General features: G+C 58.6%; 1 protein-coding gene across 2 annotated transcripts in view; it reads left to right on the top strand.

Annotated features, from left to right (window-relative positions):
* AGAP3 (ArfGAP with GTPase domain, ankyrin repeat and PH domain 3) overlaps positions 1-15,514 on the top strand; it is a 111,583-nt gene that overhangs the window by 38,218 nt on the left and 57,851 nt on the right. For both annotated transcript variants that reach the window (XM_054630629.2, XM_054630619.2), the window contains exons 2-7: positions 1,181-1,239; positions 4,828-4,915; positions 5,094-5,179; positions 5,344-5,485; positions 6,892-7,026; positions 10,230-10,357. In XM_054630629.2, coding sequence (XP_054486604.2) covers positions 1,181-1,239; positions 4,828-4,915; positions 5,094-5,179; positions 5,344-5,485; positions 6,892-7,026; positions 10,230-10,357 — 638 coding nt within the window. The remainder of the gene's footprint in view (positions 1-1,180; positions 1,240-4,827; positions 4,916-5,093; positions 5,180-5,343; positions 5,486-6,891; positions 7,027-10,229; positions 10,358-15,514) is intronic.

The raw sequence follows: 15,514 nt of genomic DNA, 5'->3' as shown, positions 1-15,514 counted from the left end.
CCCCTCTGCTCTGGAGCCAGGCTGGGAGAGCTGGGAATGTTCCCCTGGAGAGGAGGAGGCTCCAGGGAGAGCTCAGAGCCCCTGGCAGGGCCTGGAGGGGCTCCAGGAGAGCTGGAGAGGGACTGGGGACAAGGGATGGAGGGACAGGACCCAGGGAATGGCTCCCACTGCCAGAGGGCAGGGATGCATGGGATATTGGGAATGAGGAATTGTTCCCTGGCAGGGTGGTTTGGGTACTGCTGGAGCAGGCGCTAGGAGTCGTGGGGTTGGGGCTGCTGGGGCACATCTGGAGCCACCCTCCCTGTGGCCTCGGGTGACACTGGAGCAGTGGCAGTGCCCAGGTCACCGTGTTTGATTGCTGCCTGCTTTTGGGTCTGGTGGATTTGCTGCTTCCCTTCTGAGCCATCTGACATTCCTATTCCTGCAGTAGTCTATGGCCACAGATTTGGCAGGTTTATTAGAGGCTCCTGAAGGTGCAGAGCTCCCACAGATTTCTGCCCTCCAAAAATCCTTTCTGTTTGTATGTGATAGACATGCAGGAGGTGCTGCTCCTGTGGTCCTGCCCTGGAGCTGGTGTTGGATGGAAGGTCTGACCTGGCCAAGGCGAGTGAGGAACTGAGGTTTGTCAGGGGGGCTGCTGGCCGCCCCTGGAACTCAGGGTGTCCTCCAGGCTCCTGCTCCTCCTCCAGACGCTCTGTGGCAGGGTGGGCGTGTTTCCCCAAGCCGTGCTGGGTTCCTGCAGCCTCTGTGAGCCTATTGCAGCATGCTGCCGGCTCCACAGTGTGCAGACCTGCTGTGTTTGTGTTCAGTCAGGAGGTGCTGGTACCCTGCTGGAGCTCCAGCGCTGCGTGTGCCAAGGGCTCGGGGCGCTGCCTCTGCCCTCAGCTCCGGGGCTTGTGCTCCCCCAGAGGGCGTCTGCTCCCCAGTGCTTCCCTTGTCCCCTGTGCCTCGGGGCAGGGCATGCTGAGGGGTTTGTGCTCCTGCAGGGCTGAGGGGAGGGCTCCAGCAGTGGTGCCTCTTTGCCGCCCTTGGCTCGGCCGCTGCTCCCGGCTGCGGGCTGGGTCCTCCTGCAGCTCGGTGTCTCTGGAGCAGAACCATTTATCTGCCTGGAGGGAGGCTGTAACAGCATCCTTGCTGGGATCTTGAGGGTAACCTGATGATTTCTTCCCTCTGTCTGCAGATTCATTTGTGAACAGCCAGGAATGGACCCTGAGTCGCTCGGTGCCTGAGCTGAAGGTGGTGAGTACTTGTGGCTTGTGCCTGGGATACCCCTGGATCCCCAAATCCTCAAGAAAACCCTGCATTTTCGTGTGGCCAGGTGGAAGCACACAGAGGCTTCAGCCTCAGAAGGGAGAGGGGAGATGAGGCTGCTGCCATGCCAGGGAAGGACTGGTGTATCTCAGCTGAAGCTGCAGGTGCTTCAGTGATCGATTCCTCCCTCTGCCCTTCCTGTGCTCTCTGTGCCAACCCTCAGCTCTCCTTACAGGCTCCTGGCGTGTGCCCTTCTGTTCTGTCTCCCTTCAGCTTTTGCAAGATTAACTTTTTTCAATGTTAGTCCAAGGAACAAAAGAACAAAATTCTTCTTGCAAAACATTCCAGCACTGTCCTGCCTCAGTGTCTCTACCTGCAGTTAAGTGAGAATCAAACCAAACTTCAAATATTTGTTAGTTTACCTGTGAAATGCATTTTAAAAACATTCTCACAGCTGTTTGGGTGTTGCTGCCTGATGTTGGGGTTCTGCAAGGCTGCAGAGCCATGCTGCCAGCTAAACATCCTAAAGCTCTTAGTTCTTCCTCAAGTGGCACAGCCCTTTCCCCAGGTTTTGCATGACCTCTGGGGATCTCTGTTGCTCCAGGATTTGATCTGGCCAAAGCAGCTCTTCTAAAAACCCAGAGGCCTTTCGGAGTCCTAGTTTAGAGTGACAGAATCATTTGGGTTGGAAAAGCCTCTGGAGATCTTTGAGTCCAGCTGCTTCCCCAGCACTGCCAAGGCCATCACTGACTGTGTCCCCAGGTGCAGCATCCACACAGCTTTTAAATTCCTGCAGGGATGGGGACTCCACACCTGCCCTGGGCAGCTGGGCCAGGGCTGGACAGCCCTTTCCAGGTAGGAATTTTCCCTCTACCCACCTTGAGCCTGCCAGGAAAGCAGAGGGACTTGGGACAAGAGCCTGGAGTGACAGGACAAAGGGGAATGGCTTCCCATGGACAGAGGGCAGGGTTAGATGGAATATTAGATGAGATGGAAAGCGTTCTTCCCCCTGAGAGTGGTGAGGCCCTGGCACTGGTTGCCCAGAGAAGCTGCCCCATGATCCCTGGCAGTGTCCAAGGCCAGGCTGGATGAGGCTTGGAGCAACCTGGGGTAGTGGGAGGTGTCTCTGTCCATGGCAGGGAGTGGAGCTGGGTGATTCTGAGGGTCCCTTCCAAGAGAAGCCCCTCTGGGATTCTGTGGTTGTGTGGTTATTGTGGGCAGAGTGCAGTGGCAGGGAGGGCTCGGGCAGAGGCTGGGCTGTTCCATTCCATTGTCCCTGAGATGGGCACAGCCCCTGCCCAGCAGGGCTCTGGAGATGCAGCTGCAGGACAGGCAGGGTTGCAGCCCAGCCCGTGCTCTCTGTGTTGTCACCTGTGTTGGGCTCTGTTGCTGCTCTGAGGGGTGGCACATGGGGCAGTGGTGAGGGTGTGCCATGGGAGCCATTGGTCAGTGCTCCCTGCTCCTGCCCCGTGCTGGCTCTGCTGGCACCAGGGGCTGGCACACGGGTGCTGTGCTGGGCTCTGCCAGCACGGTCTGTGCCGCACAGGCCATGGGGCTGGTGCCCCTCTGCTTCTCACAGGGAGCACGTGCCTGGCCCAGGGCAGCGGGAGCTGGAGAACCTGCCTGGTGGTGACTCACCTGCCAGGCTCATCCCGTGCCTGGAAAAGTTTGGCTGTAAACTTCCCTGGTGGCAGAGGCAGCTTTAGTGTTCGTAGCCACTCCTCACCCCACATCTTCTGGCACTGGTGTGGCCATGTGAGTGCAGCTGAACCATTAAGGCTGGAGAAGCACTCTAAGGTCATCAAGTCCAACTATCAACCAGCACCACCACCGTGTTCACCACTAAACTATATCCTCAAGTGCCACTCCACGTTTTTTGAACACTTCTGGGGATAGTGACTTGGTTCACCTTCCGCTGAAGGTGACCCCTTCCCTTTTTGTGGAAAAGGGATACCTGATATCCAACCTAAACCTTCCCTGATGCAATTTGAGGATGTTACCTCTTGTCCTGTTGTTAGTTACTTGGGGTCAGAGCCCAATCCCCACCTGGCTGCACTCTCCTGTCAGGGAGTTATGGAATGAGAAGGTTCCCCTTGAGCCTCCTTTTCTCCAGGCTGAGCCCCTCCCTCAGCCAACTCTCATCAGACTCGTGCTCCAGATCCTCCAGTACAGACCTGGTCCCACAATTAAGCAGCATTAAACGGTCAGGAGGACACTGTCAACGAGCCGAGCTGGGCTGTGGCTGACCATCCTGGCTCACCCACCTGCCTTTCATGGCCAGTCTGAGGGTGCTGCAGTCAGATGTGCTTCCACCCAATTCCGTTTGGTGCTCACAGCTTTCTGCTGTGTTGGTTGAACATTGGTGCTGGGTGTTTCCGTGTGGGTGGCACCATCTCCCATCCTGGGAGGTGCACGTAGTGCTGCCGTGGTGCTGGTGCCTCAGGCACGAGCACATGCTGGACCTGCACCCAACGTGGAGCTCTCTCTGCTCCCCTTCACTGGCAGCTGCTGTCCAGAGCTCAGCACCCCAAAACTGGGCTGCTGTGGGCTGGGGAAGAGGTTTTTCTCCTTCTGAATTGACTTGGGATGGCTAATGTTCCCTGAGGAGCTGATGTGGCTCTGACAGGGCTGTGCCCGTTCAGGTGAGGACAGGAGTGCTCAGAGCCCTCTGCCCGGGTGGCTGTGCCCATTCAGGTGAGGACAGCAGTGCTCAGAGCCCTCTGTCCAGGTGACTGTGCCTGTTCAGGTGAGGACAGGAGTGCTCAGAGCCCTCTGCCCAGGTGGCTGTGCCCGTTCAGGTGAGGACAGCAGTGCTCAGAGCCCTCTGTCCAGGTGACTGTGCCTGTTCAGGTGAGGACAGGAGTGCTCAGAGCCCTCTGCCCAGGTGGCTGTGCCCGTTCAGGGGAGGACAGCAGTGCTCAGAGCCCTCTGTCCAGGTGACTGTGCCTGTTCAGGTGAGGACAGGAGTGCTCAGAGCCCTCTGCCTGGGTGGCTGTGCCCGTTCAGGTGAGGACAGGAGTGCTCAGAGCCCTCTCTCCAGGTGGCTGTGCCCGTTCAGGTGAGGACAGGAGTGCTCAGAGCCCTCTCTCCAGGTGGCTGTGCCCGTTCAGGTGAGGACAGGAGTGCTCAGAGCCCTCTGCCCAGGTGGTTGTGCCCGTTCAGGTGAGGACAGGAGTGCTCAGAGCCCTCTGCCCAGGTGGCTGTGCCCGTTCAGGTGAGGACAGGAGTGCTCAGAGCCCTCTCTCCAGGTGGCTGTGCCCGTTCAGGGGAGGACAGGAGTGCTCAGAGCCCTCTGCCCAGGTGGCTGTGCCTGTTCAGGTGAGGACAGCAGTGCTCAGAGCCCTCTGCCCGGGTGGCTGTGCCCCAGTCTCAGCTGCTCTCTGCCTGGCTGAGCCCAGGGGCCATCCCCTGGCCTCCCACCCAACACTGGGCTGGGTGACACCATCCCTGTGTGCTCTCTCTCAGGGACACCTCTGCCTCTCATCACAGTGTGCCCCAGCACTGGTGCTGTCACCCCTCGGGGAGGGCCTCGTGTCCACGTGCTGGGCACACAGGTGACACATGCATCTGTTCCAGGGCATCGTGGGGAACCTGTCCAGTGGCAAGTCAGCCCTGGTGCACCGCTACCTGACCGGCACCTACGTGCAGGAGGAGTCTCCAGAGGGTAAGCTCTGCTTCCCAGGGTGCCTGGGATGGGCTGGGATCGCTCCTCTCCATGGTGCCGAGGGTGACGCCAGTCCCTGCACCTCCTCCCCTGCCATGGGGCTCTGCACCCCCCCAGCCCTCGTTTGGGGTGTCCCCTGCTTGCCCCCCGTTACTGACCAGCAGCTTTGCTCCCCAAGGTGGCCGGTTCAAGAAGGAGATCGTGGTGGATGGTCAGAGCTACTTGCTGCTGATTCGAGATGAAGGGGGCCCCCCTGAGCTCCAGGTAGGACACCTGTCCTCCCTGGGGTCCCTTCCTGCCCATCCTGCTGGAGGTGGTGGCTGGGGGAGGTGGTGCTGACTGAGCCCGGGCTGTGGCTGCCCTTGCTGGGCATCTGGCCCGGATGTCCGTCTGTCTGTCTGTGCTGTAATCCTGCCCCGTCTCTTCAGTTTGCTGCCTGGGTGGATGCAGTGGTGTTTGTCTTCAGCCTGGAGGATGAGATCAGCTTCCAGACCGTCTACAACTACTACCTGCGGCTCTGCAGCTACCGGAACACCGCCGAGGTGCCCATGGTGCTGGTGGGCACACAGGGTGAGGACGGTGCCCGGCTTCCCCCAGCCCAGCTTCCCCCAGCGCAGCTTCCCCCAGCCCAGCCCAGCCAAGCCGCGGGCAGGAGCACTGCTGCTGTGTCCTGCTGCCTCTGTGGGCATGGGGTGCTGGCCCCAGAGCACAGGGTGCTGGCCCGGGGTGCTGGCCTGAGAGTGCAGGGGTTGTCCTGGTCTGTGAGCCTTCCTTGGGGCTGAGGGACAATGCTGGGGCCCTGGCCCAGGGCCTTGAGGAGGGAGTTCCTCCTCACACCATCTCAGCTTCCCCACTGAGAGCTGCTTCATCCCATGGAGCCACTTTGCTCTGGAAATGGCATGATACCCTGGTGCTGCCTCCCCCAGCTCTGCCAGCACAGGCAGCAGGCAGCTTGGGGTGAAGAGCTTCTACAATCCCAGTAGAGAGCAGAAGCAGGACATGGATGTAGGGAAAAACTGTCCTGGCAGGACAATTCCTGAGCACTGTTCCTGGCCAGGAAGAAGCTCTGAGGCCAGGAAAACAGGCAGGAGCAGTGGGAGGGAGTCACAGAGGGTCTGCTCCACACCCCCATATTAAAAGCAGAACAAAATTGTTAAAGTTTGGATATTTAGAGATCGTGGAATGAATTTTAGGACTGAGTGATCTTGGCTCAGGAATGGGGTGGCAGCATGCACTGTGGAGGTGCAGGAGTGGGACAGATAGTGGGGTAGTGGCCATTGTTGTCCCACACACAGAACCAGGTGAGGTCCTAGCCTTGGTACAGGCACACAACCATCTGGAGGGCTGGAGGAGGGCTTCCTCACAGGGCAGGTCCCAGTTCTACCCCACCTGTGAAGGTTTGTTCACAGCCCCCACTTGTCCCTGGCTTGTCTTTAGGGAGTTGGATTCCTCTTTGGAAAGAAGTTTTTCCAAAACAGGCAAGCACTTGGTGGCTGTCTGGGATACAAACTGAGCCTGTATTTTAGAGCTGTCCAGGAATTCCTTGGCTGTGGAGACATCCCAGCAGAGTTGACTTTCTTGTTAAACCAGGAGGATTTCTCCCTTGGATTCTTTAACATGTAGAGCTTGGCCATAAGCCCTAAAATGTTGGAGACTGACAAATCAATTTTATTTGGCAGCTGGGGCTGCCTGGCCTTGGTCCCCACACCTCCCAGAGGTGTTCTGCCTCTGTCTTGCTGAAGTGTTGGTGGCTGGGTGCTTTGGGGAGTTGAGTCAAGTTAATTTACAGAGATTCATCCATTTTTCTATGGATGAATCTCTGTAAATTCTTTGTGATCACAGGCATTTGTGGGACAGTGCTGTGGAGGTGGTTCCTCTGCGTGACGAGAGGGAGGGAGGCCAGAGGTGTGGTGGGACCCCTGGATGGGTGGGACAGGCTCCTTTGCCTTCCAGCCCCCTGTGCCTTTGGTTTGCAGATGCCATCAGTGCCACCAACCCGCGCGTCATCGACGACTCCCGGGCGCGGAAGCTCTCCAATGACCTGAAGCGCTGCACCTACTACGAGACCTGTGCCACCTACGGCCTGAACGTGGAGAGGGTCTTCCAGGATGGTAACTGCAGCCCCTCAGGGCTCTGGGCACGGTGGGGCCTCACAGAGGGCTCTGTGCTGCCCTGGGAGCAGGAAGCAGCGCCTGCACAGCTGGGTGGGGCAGCTGTTCCTCATGGGAACGGTGTGAGAGAGCATTCCTGCCCGGCCTTGGAGAGGGGGCTGCAGCACAGTCATGCTCAGGGAACCTGCATCATCTCCTGGGGCTTGCAGTCTGCTTAAATTAACTTACCTTAACTCCCCTAAAGGGGACTGTGTGTCCCTCTAGTGACAGGACAAGGGGGACTGGCCTGGAGCTGATGGGATGAGGTGTTTCTGGAGTGGGTGAGAATTCTTCCTAGTGAGCACTGGTGGGTCATGTTGCAGCTGGTTTGGGATCTGGTGGATCCTGGTGCAGCTGGTTTGGGATCTTGTGGAGTCCTGGCAGTCACAGACTCTGTGAGGACCTTGCCTCACATGGCAATCCAGTTTCCATCAGATTTGTCTTTATATGATTCCTGCACCCCAGATCCCAGCAGACCTGCCCCGGGCAGGCTGGCAAGGATGTCCAGTTCCCGCAGCAGGAGCACCAAGAGCTGCTTTCAGAGCTGAGGTTGCCTGTTTGCCTGTGCTGGGTGGAGTGTGTGCTGCACCTCTGTTTGTGCAGAGAGCCCTTCCCTGCCACCATCCTGGGTCACAACCAGTGGCCACTGACCTTTCTGGGGAGCAGGTCCATGTGCTGGCACGAGAGCTTGAGGGAGTGCCCACCCTGCCCCGTGGTGTTCACAGACAGCTCTAAACACATGTGCACGTGGTGCTGCAGAGTGTGGGGATGCTCCAGGACAGACAAACTGGTGTCTCCATCTTCACCCACTGCCCAGGGATTCTCCAAGAGCTGGGTGGCCCTGGCTGTTGTGCCACCACAGCTCAGCAGGTGCAGCAGACCCTGTTCCTCAAAGCGCGCCTTGGTGTCTGCTCTGTGGCCTGGAGCTGGGCTGAGCTGGGTCTGGTCTGAGCACGTTGCAGGGTGTGCCTGATGTGCTGGGGATTTTGTGGCTGTGTCTGGGCACTCAGGCTGCCACAGGTCACCGAGAGAAGGACACGTGGCAGGAGAGTGGGGTCCCTTCCTCCTTGCTGGTTTCTCATGTCCTGGCAGGATTCTCCCTGGAGGTGCTGCTGGCGCTGTGGGAACTGTGCTCCTCCATCCTTCCCAAGTCCTCAGATGTCACTGGGGCTTCTGTGGTGAGAGGATGGGATCTTGGTGTTGCCAGGTCTTGCCGGGAGGTGGCCCTGGCAGGAGCAGGGACAGTGCCCTGGGCCGGGCTGTGTCCTGCAGTGTCTGGTCAGCTCCAGGACTCCCTGAGGGTGCTTGGCGTGGTCCCCTCATGGCAGAGCCCCTCTGGGGTGGGGGCTGGGATGGAATGTGCCTTCTGCCCTCTTGCCTCCAAAGAGGCCTGGTTAAAGAACTTTATTCTCAGGGTTGTCCTCACAATTCCTGTTTGCAGGAATCCGGGGTTCAGATTCAGCAGATGCCAGGACAGATTGCAGGGAGCCATCAGTGTGGGGGGCCTCAGTTCTTGGGCTTCATTTTAAGGGTGTTTCTGTACCAAGAAAAGGTCAGGGAGCCCCTGGCCATGGTCACCCTTTGGCGATGCTCCTGAGGAGGAGGAGGAGCAGTGCCCCAGCCCTGGTCCTGCAGGGTGCAGGAGGAGGAGGAGGAGGAGCAGTGACCCAGCCCTGGTCCTGCAGGGTGCAGGAGGAGGAGGAGGAGGAGGAGCAGTGCCCCAGCCCTGGTCCTGCAGGGTGCAGGAGGAGGAGGAGGAGGAGGAGCAGTGCCCCAGCCCTGGTCCTGCAGGGTGCAGGAGGAGGAGGAGGAGGAGGAGCAGTGCCCCAGCCCTGGTCCTGCAGGGTGCAGGAGGAGGAGGAGGAGGAGCAGTGACCCAGCCCTGGTCCTGCAGGGTGCAGGAGGAGGAGGAGGAGGAGCAGTGACCCAGCCCTGGTCCTGCAGGGTGCAGGAGGAGGAGGAGGAGGAGCAGTGACCCAGCCCTGGTCCTGCAGGGTGCAGCAGCTGTGCTGTGGGTGACTTCCTGAGCTTCAGCTCTGCTGCAGATCCCGAGTGTGTGGTCCCACCTTTCCTGTGCCCTGAGCACTGCAGAGGGCAGGAGAGGGGAGCCAGCAGCTCCATGGCCCAGGACCTTGGCTGGGGTGCTGGTGGCATTGCTGCTCTCCATCATCCCCTCCAACACGGGGCTGCAGGCCCAGGCTCCAGCATGAACTCCCAGGGAGGCTCTGGAGCCCCTGCCCAGGGACATCTCCCATCCCAGTGCTGGCTGGGCACACTGTGAGCTCCAGCCCCCCAGGAGCCAGGAAATATCCAGAAAAAGCCCTCAGCCACTGCTGTTGTGGGCAGGAAGCCTGGCAGAGGCTCTGCCCATCAGTTATCCCATACCACTACTGCTAATGAGGAATTAACCATGAGACCACACTGGAGAGATAACATCTCCCCAGTCCTGAAATGAGGCACCTTGGGGTGACCTTCACCTTCCTGCATGTCAGGCCCAGGCTCTTCTGCTTCCTGAGCATCAGCCAGATGTTCTGGGATAATTTCTGCCATCCCTTACACCAGTCTGTTCTGGTTTCTCTGGTTACCTTACAGAGCTGTGCTGTACAAGCAGTGAGGTGTGCCCTGGCTGCAGAGCCTGAGCTCTCAGTGCCCAGTGTCACTGTGAGCACCAGCACCTGAGCATCACTCAGTGTTTCAGAGAAACCCAGCACTGCAACTCTGACAGAGGAAGAGCATGCAGAGGGCCCTAGTGACCCACCAAGGGTTCTACACCCTCAGGGTGTCCCTTTACAGACCAACAAGGCCCAGACTGCTGGAGGTGCCATTTGCCCAGGCAGTTCAGTCCCTGGCTCCTGGAGTTGCTCTGTGGGGTGACTGAGGGTGATGGACTGGCAGGGAGGTGATGGAATGCCCAGGGTGACTGAGGGGTGATGGAATGCCCGGGGGTTCTCCTGCAGCAGGCCCAGGCTCACATGGTGCCCATGGGGAGTTGCTGTTCTGTGTAATGCCCAAGAAGGCAGGTGGCCCTGGGGACTCAGCCTGAGCAGTGCAGGCAGCACACCAGTCAGGGCAAGGGCCTGGCTCTCCCTGAAGCCCTCCAGAAATCTGTGGTGGGAGGAAAATGCTTTCTGAAGGCTGACCCTGTGCCTTTGTCCCTTTTGCAGTGGCTCAGAAGGTGGTGGCTCTCCGGAAGAAGCACCAGCTCTCCATCGGCCCCTGCAAGTCCCTGCCCAACTCACCCAGCCACTCATCTGTGTCTGCAGCCTCCATTCCTTCTGTCCACATCAACCAGGTGGGGAATGGCCACGGGGGAAGCCAAGCACCTCTTGTGCTCTCCACAGCCTGAGCTCAGTAGCCAGCAGTTCAGTTCAGCCTCAGAGTGGTGCCGCTGCTCTGGGCTGCCTCTTGGAAGGGCAGTGGTGTCACCCTGGTGCTTTCTCCATAGCCCCGAGCAGCCGTGGCTGCCCGGTGCCTGGGAGTGTCCCAGGCCAGGTGGCAGTGTCCCAGGGGCTTGCAGCAGCCAGGTCTGTGCAGGGTGTCCCTGCCCAAGGCAGGGGGTGCAATGACATGTACCTGGAGGTCCCTTCCAACCCAGAGCGCTCCATGATTTTGTGATTGTGTGACAGTTTGGTGCTCGCCCTGAGGTCAGGTTCCATGTCTCACCCTTTGGGTGTGGCTCATGTCCCCAGGCCGTGTCGTGCTTTGGCAGGCACAGAGCAGGGCTGTGAGCCGTGTGTGGGGAGCCCTGGGCAGCACAGGGCTCTGTGAGAGGGGCTGCCCTGCCTGCCCAGGTCCTGCTTCCCCCGGGCTCAGGAAGCTGATGGTCTACGTGCCCCTGCATCTGAGGGGCTCTGAGGGCATGTACCCGTGGAGAGGTGAGCTCAGTGGTGAGCTGAGGAGCAGAACAGGGAAGGAGCTTCCCTCCCCTCTGCCACAGGAAGGGCTCTGTGCTGTTGGTGAGGTTTACCAAGGTCTTGCTGTGAGAGGATGGTGAAGTTCTGTGATCCTGGAGCAGAGCTGAGGAGGACAGGCTCCATGGTGAGGGGCTGGGGCAGGAGATCCTTCAAGCAGCCACCTCACTGCATTGAAGCTTTGCTACATTCCAGTGCCCACAGAAATGCTGGCTGGGAGACTGGTGAGGAAAAAGGAGAGGTCCTGGGCTCCATTGCTCCCCAGGGCACTCAAGACAACAGATTCCATCTCTGCAGCAACTGGAATATGGATTCACAGTATCTGTGACTGGACTGCAGGAAACCTGGCTGTCTCTGAGGACAGCACGTGTAGCTGATGGGTTTGCCATGAGGGATTGCCTCTGAAGCTCTGGGTGTGTTAGAGCCTCCTGGCCCTGGCCACAGGAGCCTGTCCTGCACAGAGCCCAGCCCTATCTGCAGCCTACCTGATTGCAGAGGCTTCTAAAGCTGGGTTGAAGTAGGTGAGTGCAGGTGTTTGCAGAGACCTGTGCCAGCTTCCTGGTGCTGCAGGTCACCTCGACACCAGCAAGTTCAGGTAAAGTCTGTGTGCAGGTGGATGGGCTGCTGGGCAAGGCTGCAAAGCCAGGTTCTGTCAGAGTGTGTCTGTGTCCAGAAAGCTGGGGACAAGTTCAGTGGGAGACATCCAAGGTGGAGAGCAAAGTCCCAAGGAAATCCAGATTTGGGTGTCTCTGGTAATTTGAGGGTTTTATTAGCAAATTGTGTACAGTTTGAGCCTGGTTGGGAAGAGGCCACCTGTGCTGGAAGGGAAGCAAGAGGCTGATGGCCAAGGTCAGCATTTCTCAGGGGAGCTGGACACTTGTTTAGTGTTTTCTTCCATGTCGAAAGTATGAGGAGTCCCCATAAATGTGTGTCATGGGCACTGGCTGTGCCAGGCAGGCAGGGTGTTTGCTGTGAAGCTGGAAAGCGTTCCCTGTGTGAGGGATGGGGCTGCCAGACCCCCAGGTTCCCCAGCTGGAATCCAGTCACTCCAGTGACTGTGCATGGAACCTGAAGGAGTAGCAAAAACAACTGGGAGGGAAGAGACCCTGACACAGGAGGAAAGCGAGCACTTGGCTGATTTAGCTGAGGAGTGAGTGCAGAGATTGGCCAAACCTGACCTGAAACACACAGGAGAGCTCCTTCAGGAAAGGCAGCTCTGAACTGATGGGGTGGATTTAGGACTGGCTGTGGGAAGCAAATTCTGGAAGAATTTTCTAAGTGCATGTCATGAGCTTTATGAGGAGCTTGCTCAGAGGTGTCCCTGCTTTCCTGTGCTTTCCTTCCCACAGAGCCCCTCTCAGCACGGCTTGCAGACAGTGTCTGTGTAGAGGTGAATTCTGGCTGCCTGCTCGGGGACAGACCTTTGCTCTCTGTACCTGGCTGTGCTCCTGCTTGGCTGGAGGGACGTGGGGGCTGTGGTGGGAAGCAGAGCTGTGAAGGGAAGTGAGCAGCGTGCAGCTGGCAGGGGTTGTGCCCTGGTGGCTGTGCCCCCTCCCCAGACCTGCTCTGTGCCCCTGCCCCCCTGCCCTCGGCCTCCTGGGCCCCACAAGGGTCACCAAAGTCAGTTTGTGTTCCTGGGTCTTGTGAGGTCCCCCACAAACCCTCCCGGTGCCAGCAATCTTTGCCCCTGGTGTTTGCTCCTCTCTCCCCCTTACTAAGGACACCTCTAAAATAGTGGAGCAATGGTGAGTGATCCTGAAATGCCATGAAGCATTTGCCTGTTCTTGCATGGGCTCAGAACTGAGGTTCTGGAGCTGCTCCTCGCTGTCCTCAGGGAAATCCAAGTGGCTTTGGGAATCAAATTCACCCATAACTGGTGGTTCTGGCAGGAACGGGGCAGAGCAGCCCACACACTCAGGTGTGAGCTCAGGCTGCCCTCGTGGGAGGGCACCATGGCCAGGGGGTGCTGGTGTCCCCTGCTCCTGGCCCAGCAGTGCATGTGGGGCAGCTCTGGGAGGGGGGACGGGCTCGCCCTGCCTGGAAGGACAGTGGGACGGTGTAAGGTGTTTGTGGAGCTGAGCTGAACTCTGTCATGCCTGAGGGCCTGGGGCTCTCACCAGGGTTTCTCATTTGCTTTTGCAAGTCAAGGAGGAGTAACTGGCACAGGGAAAACAGGAAGAAGGCTCTCAAGGAAGAGTTTAGGAGCACAGGACTTAACATGGAGATGAGGTGGAGAGAAGCCAGACAAAAAACACAATTAGGAGCTTTGCCTTGTGCCTCAGGTATCAGTGTGTACAGGTGAGACATGCACTTGGGCCAGAAGGATCCACTTCCCTTCCAGGACTGCCTGGGGGGCAGGAGGAGTCCCTGGAGCAGTGGGACTGGCATCTGGGGGTCAGGAGGAGGCCCTGGAACACCAGGATTGGCATTTGGGGGCAGGAGGAGCCCCTGGAACAGGGATTGGCAGTACTGATCTGTGCCTGGTCTGGCCCATACTGCAGGGACAGTGCTGTCCTCTGGAGCTGCCAGCTGAGGAGGCACTTTTCTTGGAATGGGAACAAGGAGTCCCCCACAGAGGGCTTCTTATGGTAGATGGGAGCTAGGACCAGCCCTGCCCCTTCTCTTGTGCTGGGCACAACTCTTCTGGGAGCAGCTTGACACTTCTGGCTGAGCCAAAGTAACTTTTGTGGACATGGCCACTGCTTGTCTGGTCTGTCAGTTGGACCGGTCCAGCGTGTCCAAGGGACTCCTTGTTAGCCATGTGTCTGGAGGATTCCCTTCTCCTGGGACTCTGGTGCTGTGGATGTGTCCCAGTCTCCTTGCACAGCGCTGATGCTCTTGGGAACCAGCCAAAGGCCCTGGCTCCATTTCTGCCTTTGGCAGTTTGGGGTTTTTCTCTTATTCTGCAGCGGTGCCTGGAGGATGTTGCTCCATCCGTGGGGAGGCAAAGGGAGCTGTAGGAGCAGGTCAGCCCTGGTCAGGGTTTTCCAGAGCTCTCATGAGTCACTAGGTGTGCTCAGCAGGTCCCTGACCCTGGCTACTGTGCTCAGCTCAGTCTGGAACAGCAGGAGCCAGGGCCAGCCCTCCCTGGAGTCCTGCACTCCCTTGGGGACACTGATGTGCCCCTTTGGCCTTCCCAGCAGCTTGAGGGCTGTGGGTCTGCACCTGCTGGAGCAGGCACCTGCTATTCCCCAGGGCAGCAGCCCCAGGGAGAGCTTTGCCTGCTGCCTTGGGCTGTCCTCTCTCTCTCTCTATCTTGCCCACACCTATTGCTGAGTGAGCAGGCTGGATGGGTTTGGGAATCCCACTCCTCACTGGCCCTGAGTCCCACCTCGCTCCCTCCTGGCAGCTCCTGCCCTTGCCTGCAGGATGGGATGGGAGTTGCTGGGGCCAGTGGGTGCTTGCAGCACCTGCAGAGTTGTTCTACCTGATTTCCTTACTTCTGCTGCCCCGTTCTCAGTCTTTCTTCAGGGCCTCTGGGGTGCCTTTGGGAGTTCCCCAGGCTGTGGGTGAGTCAGTGTTGTGTTTGCTGTGGGATGGCAGTTTGTCTTTCTGCCAGGAAGCTGGTTCCCAGCAGCTGGCAGAGGTAACACAGGCACCCCATGCAGGTACCCAGCAGGCTGCTGGAGGGAATTGGGTGCCCCCCTGGGCCTTGGGAGCTGCTGCCATCCCTGCCATGCTCTGGGCTGCCCAGTATGGTGGCTCTTCTCCCATGGCCTCAGTCTGCCTTCCTGCACTGGGAGGGCCCTCATCCACACTGCAGGGAGAGATCAGAGCAAAGAGGTGGAAAGTCAAAGTTTGCAAGTGAAATGAAGCCCCGAGGGCAGCTCACCTGAGCTGTAACAGTGCTCACTGGCCTGCTGTGGCACGTTGTTCTGCCAGAGCTCAGGAGCTGCGTTGGCATTTCCTTGTGGAAGCCGTGTCCATTGCGTGCTCAGCTCATGGTGCCCTTTCCATTGTCCTTGTGCTCCTCTGGCTTCTCCTTTCTTCCCACAGACACCAGGCTGGTGTTTGTTGTTTGTCTGTTGCACTCAGAGCCCTTCCCAAGCTCCTTGCTCTGCCTCAGGCCCTGTTACACCAGGAACTCCTGCCCTGAGCTCCAACTGAGTTCTGCCCTTCCCAGGCACCCGTGGCGCTGCTGATGCTCTTACACACTAATGGGAAGGGTTTGTCCCACAGGTGCTTACCAAGTTCCCAGTTCCCACTGTGTTCTCAGATTCCAGTGGTGACCACAGGTGGTTGTTCAGGCCCACCAGCAAAGTTCCTGACAACAGCAGACACATGGGACCAGCCCAGACCTGCCATCTTGTTCTCCCACATCTCTGGGATTTGTGTCCCTAGATCCCATGGAAGTTTGGGAGCTCCCTGCTCCAGCAGAGCTCAGGATTGGCTCAGGACTGCCTGAGCCACTCTCTATCTTTGGAGGACTTTCTCTTCTGCCCCCAAACTCGTGGCAGCTTGCCTTCATAGCCTGGTGTGAGCCATCCTCCAGCCCCAGAACCCTTCCTGAGGTTTGGTCTGTGGGACATGGGAGGCCC

Source organism: Agelaius phoeniceus, chromosome 1, assembly GCF_051311805.1.
Source record: "Agelaius phoeniceus isolate bAgePho1 chromosome 1, bAgePho1.hap1, whole genome shotgun sequence".
Taxonomy (NCBI): Eukaryota; Metazoa; Chordata; class Aves; order Passeriformes; family Icteridae; genus Agelaius; species Agelaius phoeniceus.
The sequence above is the reverse complement of the archived record's forward strand: the minus strand, read 5'-3'. Positions and strand labels throughout refer to the sequence as shown.